This window comes from Pagrus major, chromosome 13 (assembly GCF_040436345.1).
Source record: "Pagrus major chromosome 13, Pma_NU_1.0".
NCBI lineage: Eukaryota > Metazoa > Chordata > Actinopteri > Spariformes > Sparidae > Pagrus > Pagrus major.
Genome location: NC_133227.1, coordinates 16,981,555 through 17,003,071, shown reverse-complemented (window position 1 = coordinate 17,003,071; position 21,517 = coordinate 16,981,555). Strand labels below are relative to the sequence as shown.

Here is a 21,517-nt window from a genome sequence, read left to right as displayed (position 1 = left end):
CATTCAGGCCTGTTGGCAGTGGGCAGTGGGCAGAGAGCCCAAAAAGGGTGATGAGCAAAAAGCCAAGAGTCAGACCAAGAGGAGCTGGACAAGAGGCCTTAATACAATCCAGTACTACAGTGGAATCTAGTTAGTTTAGGTATGCTCTGTAGCCAATATCTATCATAGCATAAATCACTATATTTTCCACTATACCTCACCACAGCCCGTATAACTTATTTCTAAAAATTAAAAACTCTTTCACATTTTCTTAAACATCTTCTCATGTCATGTCTTTATTTTTTGCACCAAATTATGGAGAGTATCAAACAGTTTCAACTGATAAGCAGTATAAGTATTGATATCAATAAAATCCTAACAATAACCATCTTCATTAATACTAACAACTATTTAGTGAAACAATTTAGAGATTGTTTTGGAGTGTCAGAAAAAGCATACAGAAAGAAAATTAAATTAATGCCATAATATAAGAAACCGTATGAGATGATTGTGGTAAAAGAACCAATGAAAAATAATTCGACAATTGTTTGAACAATGATTGTGATTGTACAGCAAAACTAACATACAATGCAATACAAATACAATGCAGGCATACATTTTTACAGATGCTAAACATTGCAAACTGCTCTAACTATGTTTTCAGCATGGGCTTAAGTTGGAGTGACTGTCTAAGATGAAACTTAACAACACTTTGAATTGACCTCTTCTTTGCCTGTTTGTACATTCAGGAAGTGCAGTGAATGACAGCTGATGATTAGCTCCAAATACTAACAGACAATAATGCTTGCTGACTGAAGTGACAGCACAGAAACATTTTATAACAAGTGCCAGGTAAAGACACATAAGACAAAAAAGAAAAGAAAAAAAGACACTGCATAGGTTGTTGGTGAAGGAAAGGGCTTCAAAGGTTTATTTCTTTACACAAAAAGCAGGACCAAGGCCTGTGGTGAGCTCTCAGGTGGGATAATGAAGGGAACCTATATGTCAGTTACTAAACGGTTCTGACCAAATTTTTCAGATGATTTTCAGCACTTTACAATACATGAGCACTCCTGAAATAAAAAAGAAAAACCATTGTGTGGTTGTGTTGTAAAGCAGTTAATTTAAGTGCCAGCATGCAGGCAACTTTTTTTTTTTTTACAAGTGCCTCATGGACGCACAGTTAGTAGAGCTGAAACTATGAATTGACCACCAAAAATGTAATTGGCAACCATTTTGATAATGGGTTTTATATTGTAGGTTTTTAGTATAACTGCAAAGTATCCACTGATTCCAACTTCTCACATGTGAGTAAACATTGGTTTTCTTAGTCCTCTCTCAAACTAGACATCTAATGTAGGTCTGATCAGAGCCATAGATATTACCCAGCTCATTCAGTCATGTTTCTCAGACCCTACACTATAGCTGTAAGACTAGATTATAATTTCCAAAAGTTACACAACACTGTGTGTTGATAATATGACCCAGAACTCGACTGATCCCAATTAGTATTTGTCATTTCATCTTCTGAAACCAACTAAGAGAAGCAATGTTCTGGTCTGATTAGTAAGGCTCCTTATAATATATGTCACATTAGACCATCTTGTGAGATCTGTGTTTCAAGGCTTGAAATGCCTGAAACAGAAAGGTAAACCACTTTTGCTGGGGTTTTTTTTGGCGTTACATTTCAGTGCTTGTTTTACTTAAGGGAATGGAAAACCTTTCCAAGCTTAACCAGAATTCAGCATTGTCAATGTTAACATAAAGCAGGTTTTCAATGGATGACTTTGTGAAGGTTGCAGTCTACCATCAGTAACATGCTGGGGTCCCACCTGAGGCCTTACAGTTCCCACAGGGTCCATTGTCTTTAAGATTTCAACTGAACCCGCCAAGACACATGGCAGCGCAAGATGTTTTACAGTACCAACATAAGGACTCTTAATCTGCTGGTGAAGTAAAATATTGGTAAACATATTTATTAACACTGATATTGTGCTTTTTAGCAAAGCAAAGCAACTTGACTTTTAAATGACTTCACACACACATTGATTGTAGATTTCCTTAGTGTAGTAAAGTAATGCCATCCATTTTGGCAGATGAGATTAAGTTATCAGATTGTTCTATCTCCTCATTCCTTGTTAAAATGGTAGTTACAACATATCAGTGCAAGTCAACACAGTCCTTCAGTGACATAATCCCACTGACTCTCTGCAATTACATTGGTTAGCTGACCATTCTTAGTTTCTTTGGTCCAATATTTTTGGTTTTCAGTGGACAATCTAACTACAATAAAGTTGCTTGAAATGTAATATTTAACACTGAGTTAAAAAAACAACAATGCTTGATTGAGCAAAGGGTAAGCTATTCTTGACTTTATGCCATGATTTAATAGCAGACTTTTATGTTTGGTTGCATAGCATGGGATTGAACGAGCAAAACCCGTCACCACCGTAAAATCACTCAAACTAGACAATTACATTTCTGCAAAAGCATGACATGCCAATGTCTTGAAATTATTGTAGCCTCCGTTAGTCTCAAAATATTATCACTTATTTAAATACAATTCTTGAAACTAGTGGAATGGCCTCACTCCACTTTTATTGTTATTTCACTATTATTTCACCTGATTTTAAGACCGATGTGATGCCTTTTTAAAATTGAAGTTACTTGAGTTTACCCAATGATTTTTTATAGGGATGATTCCCAATCCATTTCGTTACCTTTGGTCAAAAGACAACCTCAAAAGTGTACCTCTCTAATGGACATTCACATTCAATACCTAACTATGCACTATTCATTCATTCATTCATTATCCATAACTGCTTATCCTTTACAGGGTCACGGGGGCTGGATCTGATCCCAGCTGACATTACGCACTTTGCATAATATAAAATGATTGTAAATTGTCAAGAATGATTCCTAATTCCAAAAAAGATGGAGTCCTGTGTAAAACAAAAAAGAAAATGTGAGAATTTGCGCCTTCTTCTCAACATATTCTCAATTGAAAAGAGTGCAATATATTCAATATATTAACAACATATTTAATGTTTTACCTCATCAACTTCATTGATTTTTGTAAATATATGTGTATCTGAATTTGATGCCAGCAACTTGTTTCAAACAAGTTGGGACAGGGCCAATGAAGACAGGGAAGATTGTGGAATGCTCCAAAAACACCTGTATGGAACATTCCACGGGTAGACAAGTTAACTGGTAACAGGTGATAGTATCATGATTGTGTATAAGAGGGGCATTCTGGAAAGGCTCAGTTTTTCACAGGCAAGGTTCACCACTTTGTGAAACACATGATTGTGTAAAGAATATTACTACATGGGCTGAGGAACACTGTAAAACTGTTGTTGCTAAACACAGTTTGGTTGCAAATGATTGCATTCTGGTTTTATTTACGTTTTACACAGCCGGGTTGTGGGTTGTACTTCTCAAAGTTCGTTTTCCCCACAAGTCACATGGATGGTAAGTACATTGATACAAGTGCCTGAAAATTTCAATATTCCCAATATGTAGATTTTGTGACTAAAATACAAAAAGATGAATCTCTCCATCTTGATCTTCAAGCATGGTAAGTAAAATGTGGAATGAATGACTTAAGAACATCTGCTATTTGAGAATTACCCCAACCAGTGTGGTCATGCAGGCAGCTAACATAACTGTCAGACACTCTCTCCCCTATCTCTCCCCAAAGCCCGGCACTGAAATCTACTAGTCCTACAGTGGGCACTATGTTTCCAAAACACAGAAGAATGCCCTTCACGGCATGGACATGGTCTGGCCCTAGCCTGTTGGATCTAGCACAACCTGCAAAAGTATACTAGTCCAGGGATGTTTCATAAAGAGTTTTGTGAGGACTGTGCATGCTTACTGAACAATGGTAGCACTTAAGTATCTGGTGGTCAAAGTTTCAAGAAAAAAGTCTTGTTTGATAATCTTTTTTGAAATTGTTGAACATTTTCTACAATCCAAATGAAAAACATTTTTCAGAGTAGCACACAATTTCACTTTTGTGTAGTTAATCCAAGCAAATTTAAAAATGCATCTCTGACAAGAAAATTAGCATTTGAAAAGAAGGAGTCCGTAATTGTAAAACCAGTTGTAGTTAGGTCAATTGTATAACAAAAAAGGGAGAGCTCATGAGACTGACCAATTTTAATTGGGGAGATTTACCTGCCTGAAGTAAACGTGCCACAAAGGTCACAACACTGAATGTACCGTACCCATGTGATGACTGTGACAGTACCAAACAGGGCAACTGAGATGCCAGTTACTTTATGATCCTTTCATGGCACACAGTTACACAGGCCATTACAGTACATATACAATGTGAACACGCTATCATTTCTGAATACCCAAGTGCCATGTATAACTATGGTAAAAAACAAAACAAATAAACATTACACATAAATATAATGTCAGAAATAGTGCAATAAATGCAACAAAAAGTTAGCCACTACATTTGGTCCAATGGAGCTAACCAGCCTCAAACAACACTGTACAGGAGAGTTTAAAAATGTCAATCCCCTGTCCAAGTAACAAGATGCTTCCTCTTATACCTAAATACTTGTAGCAAGACCTATTTTTCATCATTAATCTTTTGCTTGCATGTTGGAAAGGAAGCAAATGCAACATGTTAAGCTTCGCAAATGATATCAAATGTGCTGAAATGCCATTGGTGCTGCAGTTAGTAATGTGGTCTCCATGCTAACAAAGACACTGAATCCCCCAGGTCTTAAAGTAGTGCATTTAACAAAGTCTTAGTCACTGACCCCAGCGAGTCTTACAGTACAACAGTGACAAAAAGAAAAATCCTTCACCTTAAATGGAAAACTTAACGTATATTTGTGTATACAGATGTGTACACTATCTCTGATGAATTTCAAAGCTGCTATAGGCGCCATTTTCTTATTAAAATAATAAATCTCTATATCCCACCAGTAATTGCTGTTATAGAGTGTTTGGTCAACAACCCATGTTTCTCCTCCCCCAGCTCATGCAGTGAAATAGAAAAGACATTTTCTGGTGTCCCTGCCCACTTTATCCAATCAGGACAGAGAACTCCATTAAGAGGTGGTCCTATCTGCTTGTGAACATGGTCAGTTACCAATTCCAGCTCTCCCAGTGACAGCCTATACTACCACACACACCAAGTGAAGAAAAACGCTTGAAAAAAAGGAGGAGGTAAAGAGAGCTGCCTTGATAAAATAATGGAGTCATGCAAGTGTGGGGATGTAGAGAGGAGGGGAGGGATTGCTAACTGCGAACCGCAGGAATTTAGCTAAAACGAGGAAGATGATTACAGCAGCTTTAACAGAAAAATTTGGCTTTCAGCTTTGCCCACTCCTTTTTTTTTTTCCTACTCAAAATTATGTGACTATGTCACTTTCATAAAGCATACATGTTGACTACATTCTTTTTAATATGTTTTGTCTAACATCTCCAGCTCATTAACTTCTATTCAACTCCACATGTCAGTCGCCAAAGTTAAACCCATCTTAAGTCCATCATCATCACTGTGGACGGGAAAGTGACAATGGCAACTCACAAGGTTGCATCAGAAAAAAATAAATATGAGGCTGAACTTCAACATTTTTAAGTTCCAGTCACCACTTCATATTAAAACACACATTAAGGAAAACTTCAAAAGCCCAGACAGGAAAGGGCATCCCACTTCTGCTTTTTGCTTCTTATTTCTGGGTTTTCCTAAGATGATGATAAACAGTGATTGAGTGAAAGAATAAACGATATATCTAAAACTCCAGTCAGACTGAAGTGTTGGAATGAATGCACATGTAAACATCAGAGTATGAAAAGTCTCTTGGTGTGAGCCAGTCAGACAGAGTTGAGGGTTTGGAGGATGACCCAGGAGGATTTACATTTCTGTCACTGCGTTTGTCTGATGGAGAGACCATGCAGTCATTCATTTGGATGATGTTATTTGGGGTGGGTAAAGAGGTCAGATGAGAATCTCCACCATGTCGCTGTCCACTTCCTGTTGAGTGAGCGGGGCTGGACGAGGAGCCTCTGGCTGCTGTGGGTAGGACTGTACGGGGAGCCTCCGGTCAAGTGTGCTGCTGTGAAACATTGGCACATCTACACAGAGAAGACAAAGAACATCAAAAAAATATCAGTCACTATACCTAATGATCCTGTCTGTCTTGTTAACCTCCAATTTTACAGGTTAAACTGTATCCATTATACAGTACAGTAATAAATCATACAATGTCCAAGATGGTTTGGGTATCATCGGATAATAATAATAATTCAATAATTCAATTGTAATTTGAAATATCCTCGTATAATTCAGATCTGAGGTCCGTGTATCATTTGTTCATTTGCTATTCAACTGAGAATCCCAAATCATAAAATGAAAACTTTGTTTTTACGTACTTGATTTTATGCTCAGATCAAAAACAAGGAATTAATAAAACAGGCCACAGGCCGAATTTGACTTTGATATTTAATTTCTCCGATTTGTGTGGCCCGGAAGTTTTTTATTATGCCTTTATTGACTCACACAGTAGGTCTGGCTCTGAAACTGCTCCGTTTGCAGCTGTTCATGAGCCCGAGCTTTGCAGTTTAAGACACAAATTTTTAAGCCGCTCTCCCGGTCTTCTGCTCCTCCTCTCGGGGTCATTTATCCTCTGGAGGCGCTCTTCACCGCAACTTCAGTCCTTGAGACCCATGAGTCCTGTAAATTTCATGACGATCCAAGAATGTTTTTGGTCACATGACTTGACGTAAGGTGGCGTTATGGAGTCCCCTGGCCACACCCACCCCCAATCATGTCGAATTATCAAATTTTTCACCACATGTGACGTATGTTCCGAGTTTGGTGAGTTTTGGGGTGTGTTCAGGCCGCAAAATATGTGATCTGGGAGGCAGGGGAAGAATAATAATAATAATTAAAGCTGCAAGCAGCGATGAACGGGCCCTTGCCCCACGTACGTCGGGCCGCGGCACTGTCGGAGGCCGCACGCCCAGATGTGTGCTCGCCCGTTGCCTGTGGAAATTTCCTACCTAAACGGGATATGTGTCACACAAAACACAACAGTGAACCAAAATGGCCGACTTCCTGTTGGACTGAGGGTATCGGTTTAAGAGGGTTTTTTGTGCATCTGGTCATGATACATATGCCTACTGAATTTCGTTCATGTATGTGCATGTAGGAGGCGGGGCTTTAAGTTTGACAAAATGGCTGCTGTGAATCAAAACGGCTGACTTCCTGTTGGACTGAGGGTATGCGTCCAAGAGAGTTTCTTGTGCGTCTGGCCATGATACATATGCGTCCCGAATTTCGTTAATGTATGTGCATGTAGGAGGCGGGGCTTCAAGTTTGAATTATTCCAGGGGGCGCTATAGAGTCCCCTGGCCACACCCACACCCAATCAGGTCAAAATATGAAAATTTTCACCTGAATTTTCCGAGTTTGGTGAGTTTTGGGGTATGTTCAGGCCTCCAAATATGTGATCCCGTGGAAGGAAGAAAAAGAATTAAAGCTGCAAGCAGCGATGAACGGGCCCTCACCCCACGTACGTCGGGCCGTGGCGCCGTCGGAGGGCAGACACAGAGGGCAAGTTTGCCTGTGTCCACTATGTGGCCCTAGAGCTCACCCATCAATTATATGTCATGTTGTAGTGTATGATTTGGAGAAAACAACCTTTGAATGTCATGTAAATTGGATGATGTTGTCGTCACAGCACATAGTGATATAAATTAGATCTGATTGATTGATATGAGGCTGACTTCCTGTGTCCAGTGTGTGCTGCCATGGAAAGGTTCTTACCTAAATAGGTGCATGTGACCCAAAACACAACATAGCCACCTAGAAGACAGTTTGTGTCCGACACACACCATACATTGACGTGGCTCTTACAATGGTCAACCATTGAAAGATTGGACCGTCATGCCCACCAGGAATAACGTAGGCGAAAGCTTTTGACAACTTTTCATCATCAAAGTATGAGGATCAGCGTCAATGACTGTGAAGTCTGTGGCGTTAAATCTGTAGGACAAGTTAAAGACGAGGCATTGAAATGGGTGAAAATGGCAGCAAAATCTCAACTTTGAACCAAAATGGCAGACTTTTCTTTGGACTAAGATTATGGGTCCAAGAGGGTTTTTTGTGCGTCTGGTCATGACAGATTTGCATACCGAATTTCGTTCATGTATGTGCATGTAGGAGGTGGGGCTTCAAGTTAGAAATATTCCAGGGGACGCTATAGAGCCATCTTTTCACTTAACACAGTATTGATGCATAGACGTATTCACGGCCAGCCCCTCTACATGTGTGACCAATTTGGTGAAGATGGGAAATTGTATGTTGAAGTTATAAGGACTTCCTGCTTATGGTGAAGGATCAAAATTGACCGCACTGTCACGCCCACCAGGAATAACATAGGCGAAAGCTTTTTACAACTTTTCATCACCAAGGCATGAGGATGATACTTAGTGACTGGGAAGTCTGTGGCATGAAATCTGTAGGCCAAGTTAAATAATGTACGGGGCTTAGAAATGGGTGAAAATGTGAGCGAAATCTCCACTTTGAACCAAAATGGCAAACTTCCCGTTAGACTGAGGGTATGGGTCCAAGAGGGTTTTTTGTGTGTCTGGTCATGATACATAAGCGTACCGAATTTCGAATGTATGTGCATGACATGTATGAAATGGGAAAAGCCATTAGGGGGTGCTACTGAGCTGTCGTGCCATGCCTGAGGCCAGTGATGGTATCAAATTAACGTACTGATGGGTTAAAAGCAATGTGCCAAATCTGGTGAGTCTGAAACCATCCTCCCGAAAACAGTATCGGAAAAATGAAAATTGCCGCACGCCATTCAAGATTGCCGACTTCCTGTTGCTGTAAAAATTCCGACAAAAATAACTACTGGCTAAATTGATGAGACCTATGACTCTATGAACTTTTTTGGTCACATGACTCGACGTTAGGTGGCGCTATGGAGTCCCCTGGCCACACCCACCCCCAATCATTTTGAATTCTAATAGCAGCACACCAATGTGACGTATGTTTCGAGTTTGGTGAGTTTTGGGGTATGTTCAGGCCGCCAAATATGCAGTCGAATGGAAGTAAAAGGAAAAGAAAAAGAAAAAGAAAAAAAAAATCCTTACAGATACAATAGGTCCTCGCACGACATTCGTGCTCGGGCCCTAATTAAAGCTGCAAGCAGTGATGAACGGGCCCTCGCCCCACGTACGTCGGGCTGTGGCGCCGTTGGAGGCCGCTCGCCCAGATGTGTGCTCGCCCGTTGCCTGTGGAAATTTCCTATCTCAATGGGTTACGTGTCACACAAAACACAACAGTGATCATTTTCACATCTTCAGTGACTGTGTCCAGTGGGTGGCGCTACGGATATGACGCAGTATTGATGCATAGAAGGATTGAGGGTTAAACCCTCTACATGTGTGAGCAATTTGGTGTAGATGGGAACTTGTATGTTGAAGTTGTAAGGACTTCCTGCTTATGCCGAGGGATCGAAATTGACCACCCCCCGCCACGCCCATCAGGTGTAACGGAGGTGAAAGCTGTTGACAACACATCATCTTCAAGGTCTGAGGATGATACTGAGTGGATGTGAAGTCTGTGGTGTTAAATCTGTAGGACAAGTTAGTTAAAGTACGAGGCATAGAAATGGGATTTAAATGGGAGAAAATGGCAGCAAAATCTCAATATTGAACCAAAATGGCAGACTTCCCGTTGGACTGAGGGTATGGGTCCAAGAGGGTTTTTTGTGCGTCTGGTCATGATACATAAGAGCGTACCGGATTTCCTTGATGTGTGTGCTTGTAGGAGGCGGTATCTATGTATGTATGTTGAAGTTATAAAGACTTCCTGCGTGATGGCGAAGGATCAAAATTGACAGCACCGCCACACCCACCATTTACAATGCAGGCCGTTGAAGGTATGAGGATGCTACTGAGTGAATGTGAAGTCTGTGGTGTTAAATCTGTAGGACGAGTTGGTTAAAGTACGAGGCATAGAAAATGGGTCCGTATAGAATGGAAAAGCCATAAGGGGGGCGTTAGGGGGCGCTACTGAGCTGTCTTGCCGTGCCTGAGGGAAGTTATGGTATCGAATTAATGTACTCATGGGTTAGAAGCTACATAGCAAATTTGGTGAGTCTGCGACTATCCTAAAGTTCCGAAAACAGCATTGGAAAAATGAATATTGTCACACGCCATTCAAGATGGCCGACTTCCTGTTGCGGCAAAAATTCCGATAAAAACAATTCCTGGCTAAATCCTTGAGACCCATCAGTCCTGCGAATTTCATGACGATCCAAGAAAAATGTCACAGGGACAAATCGACATTAGGTGGCACTATGGAGTCCCCTGGCCACACCTATCCCCAATCATTTTGAATTCTAATAGCAGCACTTAAATGTGACGTATGTTCCAAGTTTGGTGAGTTTTGGGGTATGTTCAGGCCACCAAATATGCAGTCAAATGGAAGGAAACAGAAAAAGAAATTAAAAAAAAATCCTTACAGATACAATAGTGCCTTCGCACAGTTCGTACTCGGGCCCTAATTAAAGCTACAAGCAGCGATGAACGGGCCCTCGCAGTCCACGTACGTCGGGGCATGCTGCTGTCGGGGCATGGCCTATATCAAGAGATTTTGCACAGAGCCTTAGGGTCTCATGGGGAAGTAGTAACCTGAGTTTCATGTCATTCGGACAGACCAATGTGGAGATATGCAAGACTGTCTGTTTGACCACACTGTGCAGGAAATTGTCGTTCTATGTTTTGGGCGTTCTTTGGACTATCACAATTCTTTTGATAACTTTTTGTCAGGAGGGGCCACAGATGCTGTGTGCAAAATTTTGTGCAAATCGGTGAAACTGCCTGGGAGGAGTTAGAAAAAGTAGGTTTGCGAGATTTTGCAGATTTGCGAAAAAATACTTTAAAGTGCGCCACCTAGTGGTCATCTTCCAAAATTTTGCGCAGAGCCTTAGGGTCTCATGGGGAAGTAGTAACCTGAGTTGCATGTCATTCGGACGGACTGATGTGGAGATATGCAACACTTCCTGTTTGGAACAAAATGTACAGGAAGTTGTTACTTAATAACTTGAGTATTCTTTGGAATATCAAAATTCTTTTTACAACTTTTTGTCAGGAGGGTCAACAGATGCTGTGTGCAAAGTTTCGAGATTAGATAGATTATCAAATTTTTCACCACATGTGACATATGTTCCGAGTTTAGTGAGTTTTGAGGTATGTTCAGGCCGCCAAATATGCGCTCGTTGTTGAGGGTGAAGAATAATAAAAATCCTTACAGATACAATAGGGCCTTCGCAGGTTTCCTGCTCGGGCCCTAATAATAATCCTTACAGATACAATAGGGCCTTCGCAGGTTTCCTGCTTGGGCCCTAAATATTCACTTAGTCACACACTAGGCCATCCTGCCAAAGCACGTTTGACCTCCAAAGTCCAGTTTGTTTGACTAGTGTGAGTGCTCCGTACTGCACTCAAGCAGGGTACACTTCCTTGGCCCTGGCGAGGCTGGAAGACTTGTGATTCGGCACGGTACAGTTGCTCATGCATGAGCATAAGCACGTGTGTGCAACGTTGACATGACGTATAATCATGCGTATTACGCTGCCTTGCATAATCAAGAAATCCAGGAATGTGAGAGGGCTGTTTAAGACCAAAACCACACAAAATAAGCTACAAAAAAGTTAGTAAAGTTAGTTATGTTCTCTGTGCTGTTCTCCATTGTACTGCGACTGCTACAACATGATGATGTATGTACAAGAGGTAACTGTGCTCTGGCCCGGTTGAAGTCGGAACAATGTGAGTGCAGGGCAGCGGGAGACAATCATGCTTCAGCACGGTACGGAGCAACTGGGCCGAGTGTGTGTGTGTCCTAAGAGAAAAAATACTAAAGCAGTAATCAGGTAAACTTCAGGTTAATCTTTAGCCTGTCTGTATTATGCTGTAAGCCGTTTCCATGGCTGTGTTTTTCCACTTTGTGCCTTGGGTGAAATACAAGTATTTATTAGGCCTACGTTTATTTAACGCCAACTGAAAATGGCATTTATAAACTGCAGCTCAAAAAGATAACCACATTTCGCATGCACATATGTCAGATATCAGAGCGTAACTCGCACGTAATTTTAAAATAAGAAAATGATCATCAAGTTACCATTCAAAGTTTAGTTTTAACCCTAGAATTGCAAGACGGAAGCACTGATTAAATATTGACTTGAAAAAATGTTGATTAGTTTTGGAATACTGTGTGAATAATGTGTTGATGCACATCTCAGTAAATAATAATTATTAAGCGTTCAGTATTTTAATTCTTTTGAGATCTAAAGCTGCAGCCATAGCCTACAGTTTTATGTTTTCATTATATAGCCAAATCTAAATGTAGGCTATAATATTGTGAAGACTGGACTAAAATTACCAGGCAGCAGAACCAAAGCTCAGTGTTATACTATATTATTTTCTACTATTATTTTATTATTATTACTTTTATTTTCTCTAGTCTGAATAGACAAAGTGATTCAAAATGAAGGTTAGATGGTTAGAACATATTTCATATGTTCAACTGCACTGGACCCACACAAAGGAAGTGGAAATTGCATCATTAGGTGATTAGAAGGTTAGTAATATATAGCAATATCTACTTGCAACTATAGAATTTACTGTATTTCATTATTCCCTATGTTTAACCATACTGGACCCACACAAAGGAAGTGGAAACTGTTATAGAAAAGTCTGCCAAAAGTCTGCGCTCCGGCCAGCTCTGCTGACTGGAGCGCAGAGTAATAATTAGTAGCAGTGAAGAGTCCAAGTGAAAGCTTGCTAGTGAAGTCCAACTGACACTTTGGTCCAATCAGAAACATATAATTTGACCGGATCTAAGTCTAAGGTTGTGGAAAGCGCACTGTTATGCCTTAACCAAGATATCGATCATTAAGATTGATTGGATCAGATCTGACTGGAATGAACCCGCCACAGTGGCTGGTAAACTGATTCAATTCACCCGCCAGCACACAAATTCACCCGCATTTGGCAGGTGCTAATTTCCATCCCTGGACCCTACTGTAATCCAAAGGATTATATTAGGGCCCGAGCAGGAAACCTGCGAGGTTCCTATTGTTTTTCGAATGATTATTAGGGCCCGAGCGAAAATCTTGTGCGAGGACCTATTGTATCTGTAGGCGGAATTCTTTTTATTATTATTCTTCCATCCCCGAGATTGCATATTTGGCGGCCTGAACATACCCCAAAACTCACCAAACTTGGAACATACGTCACATGTGGTGAAAAATTTGATAATTCAACATGATTGGGGGTGGGTGTGGCCAGAGGACTCCATAGCGCCACCTAACGTTGGGTCATGTGACCAAAAACTTTCTCGGATCGTCATGAAATTTACAGGACTTATGGGTGTCAAGGATTTAGCCTGGAATTATTTTTGTTGGAATTTTTGCCACAACAGGAAGTCGGCCATCTTGAATGGCATGCGGCGATTCTCATTTTTCCGAGAATTTTTTTCGGGTTTTTATGATGTTCGCAGACACACCAAATTTGGCCCGTATCTTCTAACCCATGAGTACGTTAATTCGATACCATAACTGCCCTTATGCGCAGCATGACAGCTCAGTAGCGCCCCCTAACGCCCCTCTTATGGCTTTTCCCATTTTGTACGTACCCATTTCTATGCCTCGTACTTTATTTAACTTGTCCTACAGATTTCATGCCACAGACTTCACAGTCACTAAGTATCATCCTCATACCATGATGATGAAAAGTTGTCAAAAGCTTTCGCCTAGTTTGTTCTTGGTGGGCGTGGGGGTGCAGTTAATTTCGATGACCCCCCTTATGGCTTTTCCCATTCTGTACGAACCCAATTTCTAAGCCTCGTACTTTAACTAACTCATCCTACAGATTTAACACCACAGACTTCACATTTACTCAGCAGCATCCTCATACCTTCAACAGCCTGTGTTGTACCTGGTGGGCGTGGCAGTGCGGTCAATTTTGATCCAGTCCATACAGTCTTGCATATCTTGCCGAAATACGGTCCCACTACCACAAAACTTTTGCTAATTGTGTTCCATGGCCCGATGACGGATTGGTGTAAATTGGCCAATAGGTGGCGCTTTTATTGCTAAATGACGAAAGAACCACTTGACTGCATTCACTTTTGATTGTAAATTCAGGCTTTCTCCAACAGACAGCAGTGCTGGCTGGCTAATGGATACAAACCTCTGTTTAAGAGTCTGTAGGGTCACACAGTGTAGTCTTCTCATTATTTGTTCTTTATGTATATTGCAAGGAGTTCTTCGGACTTCAGCGGACATTTTTTAATACCAACAACAGCACACCCCGACGCGCGTGGACTGCGAGGGCCCGTTCATCGCTGCTTGCAGCTTTAATTATTTATTATATTTTTATTGTAGTTGTTATTATTGTTAGTTTCCGGACACAATCACATTTTGGCGTGGCTAAACGTGCTGGAAAATGTATTAAACTTTGCGAACTTGTTAAACTGTTAAACATATGTCATCTGCAAAGTCTTACAGACTTGAGAATGATAAATAATGAAGCCTGTGAGTTTAAATCAAACAGCTTTGCCATGATGACACACTATTCACCATGAAACAGGAAGTTGTTCACAACTAATAACTTGTCACAATCATTATTTCATTGACATGACATTTTCATGAGTCTACCCTTTATTTACTTTATTTACTAATGTGTCAGTACTGAGTGTTATCTAGCGCCACATGGTGGACATAGAAAGTCAACTTGACCTCCTTTGTGCAGGGTCTAAAACACATAACAATTCAGAGGCGTGTTGAATGGTCGAAGCCCAACAACTGGGTTGTGGCTGTAACGGAGTTCCAGCCTGAGGACATATGCTTGCCAATAAGGGGTCATTGTCATTGCACCGTGGCAAATTTCAATGCTTGGCCATGGAACAGGAAGTTGTTGTAACTCAAATAAACATTACCCTATCTGCCCAAAACTGTATAATAAAAGTTCAAGCCTGAGGACATCTACATGACAAGATTCATTCATAGTCATAGCCCCACCTACTGGCAACAGGAGATGGCATTCTCCTCCTACTGGGTTGACCAGATCCATCTCAAATGTGGTCAGAGAAGCCGTGAGACCTTGATGATGTGTTTGTGGGAACACATGGGGGTGCACTGGTATTGTGACAAGAGTCTACACTTTGCCATTAACCAGGAAGTTGTTGTATCTCAAATATACATTGTGCAATCTGTCCCAAACTTCACAAGTTGGATTAGAGTCCTGGCCTGAGGACATTTACATGCTCATATTAAGTCATAGTGATAGTGCCACCTAGTGGCAACAGGAAGTACCTACTCCCAGTAGGTAAAGCAAATGATACATAATTCACCCTGAAACAGAAAGTTGTTTTAACTTGAGAGTACTAAACAAATCAGCTCCAAATTTTAACATTTTTGATATGAGTACTGGCCTGAGGACATTTACAGGCCAATCAGGTGTCATCGTCATTGCGCCACCTACTGGCAACAGAAAGTAGATGTATGTGACAATCGTTTTTTACACCAAATCTTTACGGTGGGTGCTACACTTTTAATTGACTGCTGTGCCCACATCTTCACAGAGACATGGTTAACCCCTATCATCCCAGATCAAGATATTTATACTGGATGGGCGGTCCTTGTTCAGAGCCAACACAGGACTCCGGTAAGAGGAGAGGAGGAGGGCTCTGTGTCTACATAAATAATGCTTGGTGCTCAAACACTGTCAGAGTAGATGGACAGTGTTCACCAGATGTTGAATTTCTGATGCTAAGATGTCGACCATATTGTCTGCCCAGAGAATTCAACAGTTTTTTTTTTTTTATTGTTGTTGTGTACATCCCCCCAGATGCAAACTAAAAAATGCACTGCAGGAATTGTATGATGTCATCATCAGCAACATGACTAAACAACCAGATGGAATTGTCATAGTAGCTGGTGATTTTAATCAAACAATCCTCAGAACTGTTTTAACTAAATTCCACCAGCATGTCCAGATCCCCACCAGAGGAAGAAATATCCTGGACCATGTGTGTACAAATATTCCTGACAGCTACAAAGCCCTCCCACATCCTCACTTTGGCCTATAAGATCGTATTTCTCTCCTTCTTCTGCCTACTTACTGATTGATAAAGAGGGTCAAACCATCAGTAAAAACTGTTTTAGTGTGGACAGATGAAGCTACAGCAGTTCAACAGGACTGTTTTCGAGTTCACAGACTGGCAAATGTTCAGAGATGCTGTCATGCAGGATAACAACATCAGCCTTGAGGAATATACATCTTCAGTGACATCATATATCAGCAAAAGTGTTGATGACATGGTGATCACAAAGACAGTAAGATCATTCCACAACCAGAAGGCCTGGATGAATGGAGAAATGAGGGCTCTATTCAGAGGCAAAAAAGCTGCCTTTCAGTCAGGTGACAAGTAAGCATACAACACCAACAGAGCAAGACTGAAAGCTGATATCAAAGAGGCAAAGCGGAGACATCAACAGAGACTGGAGCAGGACTTCAACACCAATGGCAATAAAGACATGTGGCAGGCGATTTAAAGACACAAGGATACAAAAGCATGAGTGCCCCCATCATGTGTGGGCTATGCTGCCGAATGAGCTGAACACAATTTATGCTTACTTTGATCTCCTCAACAAAGACTCAACTTCGGAGAAAAATCCTGCTGAGACTCGATATAAATAAGGCTGCTGGTCCAGAAAATATACCTGGCTGTGTACTAATAACATGTGCCGATCAGCTAACTGATGTTATTACTGACATCTCACTCTCACAGGAGACTATTCCCTTTTGCCTCAAGATAGCCGTCATTGTTCCTGTACCTGAAAAGTCTGCTGTGTCTGGTCATAATAACTACCGCCCTGTGGCTTACACCCCCACCCTGATGTAGTACTTTGAGAAACTGGTTCTCCAGCACATCAAAGACAACATCCCTGCCAGCCTGGACCCTCACCAGTTTGGTTTCAGAACCAACATATCCACAGAGGATGCCATATCTACTGCCCATACTCAGTCCTCAGGTACCTGGAAAATAAGAACAGCTACATCAGAATGCTGTGTTGACTTCAGCTCAGCATTCAACACAATCTCACCCATGAAGCTGATTGGAAAACTAAACACTCTGGGCTTTAGTACAACTGGATATTGGACTTCCTCACAAACATACCCCAGAGTACGGATTGGCAGTCGCACCTCCCCTACATTAGTGCTCAACACCTGAACGCCACAGGGCTGTGTGCTCAGCCCCCTCCTGTTCACACTGTACACCCATGACTGCACTCCCAGACATCAAGAGAACTCTATAGTGAAGTATGAGGACGACACATTATAAACAACGACGAGAGTTCATATTAGAAGGAAATCAACAATCGTGCAGAGTGGCGCACAGAGAACAATCTACTGCTCAATATCAGCAAAACCATGAGCTGAGTGTTGATTTTAAAACAGGAGGCAAAGACCTTGGAATTACCATCACTGACATCACTGAGAACATAACTTAGTCGTCACACTTCACCACCCTGGTTAAAAAAGCACAGAAAAGACTCCACTTCCTACAGAAACCAAGAACAGCCCAGAAAAGGAAGGCTCTACAGCGGGTGATTAAAACCATCCAGAGCATCACTTGTGTTGCTAAACCTACATTAGTAAAAGAATTAGGGTAGTTACTGCCAGACTACGCCAAGTACCCGTCAAGTGAGGCATACTGTGGGTGTGTAGGGAGCCTGACATGCCTTCAAGCTCATAATGACTTGTCTGACAGACAGTGTGAGCTGACCTGCTAAGCGGTCAGGGATGTAGACAGGGCTAGGGCTGGACAGGCGGGCAGGCAGTGTCATGCTCTGCAGGGCTGGAGTGCTAGGCTTGCTGGTGTCCTGATTTTGGCCCTTTTCAGTCTGCGTGCAGCTGTCCCTGCTGCCTGTCTTCGAGTGGCCTGCAGTCATCGGGGTGGAAAGCACCGGAGAGGGGGATGAAGAGATTGATTCCGTCCTGAGAGACTCTGTACGAAACTCAGGACCCAGCAGAACCCCTGGATGAACATGAGAAGAGAACAATTGTCACTCATATACACTGAGTTTGCAACAAGTGGTAAATACTCTGTGAATGAATGGATGAATGAATGAATGAATGAATGAATGAAATTTATTGGTCACTCAGAGAGTATAAACTCTGGTCACAACCAAAGGATAGGGGCGGAAGCCTCAGCTTATATATAGCCCCCCCTTTTCTTACATATCAATCAAAACAAGAAGCATATACACACCTACGTACAAACATATGCATCACAAATACACCTACACACACATACATGCGTAGGTATATTATACATTCACATACATAGATACAAACATACATACATACATACATCTATCTTTTCATAGGTAGTGATAATTATAATACTCATTGCTCTCCATTGTTTAGTTACCCAAGAGCAAGTCTGTATTTATCTATCATCATATCTTTGTACCTTTTTTTAAATATTAGCACATTCTTACTGTATTTTAGTTCATCAGGTAATGCATTCCATAACTTCACACCACAAACAGAAATGCACCTGCTTTTCATATCTGTATTGTAGACGGGCTGTTTCCAATTTAGTTTGTTTCTGAGGGCGTAACCCCCCCCCCCTCTCTCTGAACATGGATTGTATGTTGGAAGGAAGCAGGTTATTTCTGGATTTGTACATGACTAATGCAGTTTTCTGGTCTACCAAGTCCATGAATTTAAGTGCTTTTGTCTTTATGAATAGTGAATTGGTATGATCATAAAAAACAACATTATTTACTATTCTTATTGCTTTTTTTTGTACTGTGCATACTGTCTGTAGCGTAGTTTTGCAGGCATTACCCCATATCTCAACACAGTAAGCTAAATATGGCAGAATCAAGGTGCAGTAAAGGAGGTTCATAGATCTGAAGTTTAGAAGGTGTTTGACTTTGTTCATCACACCGATGCTTCTGGAAATTTTGGATCTGACTTGGTTCACCTGTGGTTTCCAACTGAATTTGTGGTCTATCCTTACTCCTAAAAATGTATTTTCATATACTCTTTCTAGTTCCATCTCCTCTATCCTTAAGTTTACCTGAGTTGTTAAGTGGGTTTTGCGATTTCCAAAAATCATAAATTTGTTTTTTTTCACATTCAAAGATAGCTTATTTGCATCAAACCACAATTTCAGTTTACCTAGTTCTACTGTCACCTTCTCCATTAACCTCTGTAAACAGTCATCTATACAGAAAATATTGGTGTCATCAGCAAAAATGACATATTTTAAAATGTTGGACACATGACAGATGTTGTTTATATACATAATGAATAATTTTGGTCCAACTATTGAACCCTGCGGCACGCCACATGTAATATCTGCTGTCTTGGACATGGCATCACCCACCTGTACATACTGGGTCCTATTTCTGATGTAGCTCTTTAGCCATTCCAGTCCCACTCCTCTTACTCCAAACCTTTCCATTTTCTTCAACATAATATCATGGTCTATCGTGTCAAACGCTTTCTTCAGGTCTATGAAAACCCCCACCGCAAACTTCTTCTAATCAACTGCACTTGAAAGCTCTTCCATAAGCTCCATCAAGGCCGAGGTTGATCTACTGTCTCTGAACCCGTATTGACATTCAATTAATAATTTATGTTTTTCAACAAAGCAGTCCAGTCTGGCAACAAAAAGTTTGTCAAGTATTTTTGAAAATTGAGATAAAAGTGAGACTGGTCTGTAATTTGTATATGAATTTTTATCTCCTGCTTTGAACAGTGGGATTACTTTCGCTGTTTTCATTTTGTCTGGGAAGCAGCCCAACTGGAAGGATAGGTTACAGATGTAGGTTAGAGGCACTACAATGGCTGAAATTACTTCCTTAACTAAAATCATATCAATTCCATTCCAGTCAGTAGATCTTTTATTTTTGAATTTATTAACAAGTTCAATAATCTCTTTCTCATCAACTTTTCTCAGGAACATTGTTGCTGGGTTTCTACTTCCATAAATTAGCTCTGCACTGCTTTCCTCCGGTGGTACTATTTCCCCTGCCAGTTTGGGGCCCACCAAGACGAAGAACTTATTAAAACCTTCTGCCACTTCATTCATGTTACTGTCAACTTTTCCATTGTCAATAAAATGACTAGAGTAGCTAGTGCTGGTCGATTTGTTTCTGATAATTTTACTTAGTATATCCCACGTTCTCTTAATGTTGTTTTTATTGATCTCTAGCTCATTATCAAAATACTCTTTTTTACATTTTCTCATTATATCTGTTAATTTGTTTTTGTACCTTTTGTATTTGATTTCTTGGTCTTTACCTCTATATTTAATAAATTCCCTGTACAAAGTGTTCTTTTTCTTGCATGCATTCAGTAAACCCCTGGTGAGCCATGGTTTGTCACTGCTCTTCTTTTTCCTTTTGTTTTGCCTGACTGGACAGCTTTTGTTGTATAGTGCTAAGAAGGAGTCTAGAAATATTTCATAAGCAGAGTTTACATCCTGGGCCTGTAAAACATCACTCCAGTCATGAGACATAAGATCCGTTCTGAAGGCATTCACAGATTCGACAGTTCTCATTCTTCTATGCCTAATGTTGCTCTCCTCCATTAGCTTATGATTACAGTCGTATATGGCAAAGACTGGCAGATGGTCAGTAATGTCCTTAACCAGAAGCCCGCTTACTATTTTATTCTCCATATTATTAGTAAATATGTTGTCTATGATTGTGGCTGAATGTGAAGTAATTCTCAATTGTGAGGACTGCTGGTTCTTACCCAGGCTGCCCTTCCAGCTAGTGTCCTTGCGTTCTTCAGTGATGGGTGAGCTACTAAGTCCCAGGCTGTGAGAAAGCAGTCCTGAACCACCTGAGCCAGTGTTGGAGATAGACATCAGGGACTTAGAGGGCCTCATGGCAGATGGTGCATCCGACTTGATGGGCTCCTTCCTGGAGCGCTGGTGGAGCACCTTGATCATAGCGTCTTTTTCTATGATCTGGGCATGTAGATTCTTTATCCTGGATTAGGCAGAGCGAGAGGGAGGACCAAAATGGACCCACAGTTACTGCAGGACAGTGAGACCCTGAGAGCTACACAAGTGCTTTTTCACCCCTAGTTTAGTTAATTTGGTCCGGACTTTAAAACTCTCAAAACATTGTTGAATATTAGATCTGGTCCACTTGGTGTTCATGTGAGATGTCATTGAACTCCATCCATTTATATGTACAGTAAATATTCAGGTCACAGGGAGGCTGATTGTATGTGGGAAGTATATTACCTGCTCTCCATGTCCAGACAGCGCCGATTGGCCATGAGAATCTCCTCTTCTTCCTTCTGGATTCGAGCCTCCACCGACGTGTCATAGCTGCTACTCGGAGAGTGGCTTATCACTACTGCAGATGTATCCCTGCAATACAGAAGGGATCGTCCAATACATTACAACAGTGTTCAAAAGTAGGTCATCGACAGCACTTCAGTCTTA

General features: G+C 41.1%; 1 protein-coding gene across 2 annotated transcripts in view; it reads right to left on the bottom strand.

The window, feature by feature from the left end:
* Window positions 1–245: 245 nt before the first annotated feature.
* The window catches only part of amot (angiomotin), a 152,900-nt gene continuing 131,628 nt past the window's right edge, over window positions 246–21,517 (bottom strand). For both annotated transcript variants that reach the window (XM_073479540.1, XM_073479541.1), the window contains 4 exons: window positions 21,314–21,442; window positions 20,815–21,053; window positions 17,825–18,076; window positions 246–6,084 (listed from right to left, as the gene is read on the bottom strand). In XM_073479540.1, coding sequence (XP_073335641.1) covers window positions 5,948–6,084; window positions 17,825–18,076; window positions 20,815–21,053; window positions 21,314–21,442 — 757 coding nt within the window. In that variant the 3' untranslated portion in view covers window positions 246–5,947. The remainder of the gene's footprint in view (window positions 6,085–17,824; window positions 18,077–20,814; window positions 21,054–21,313; window positions 21,443–21,517) is intronic.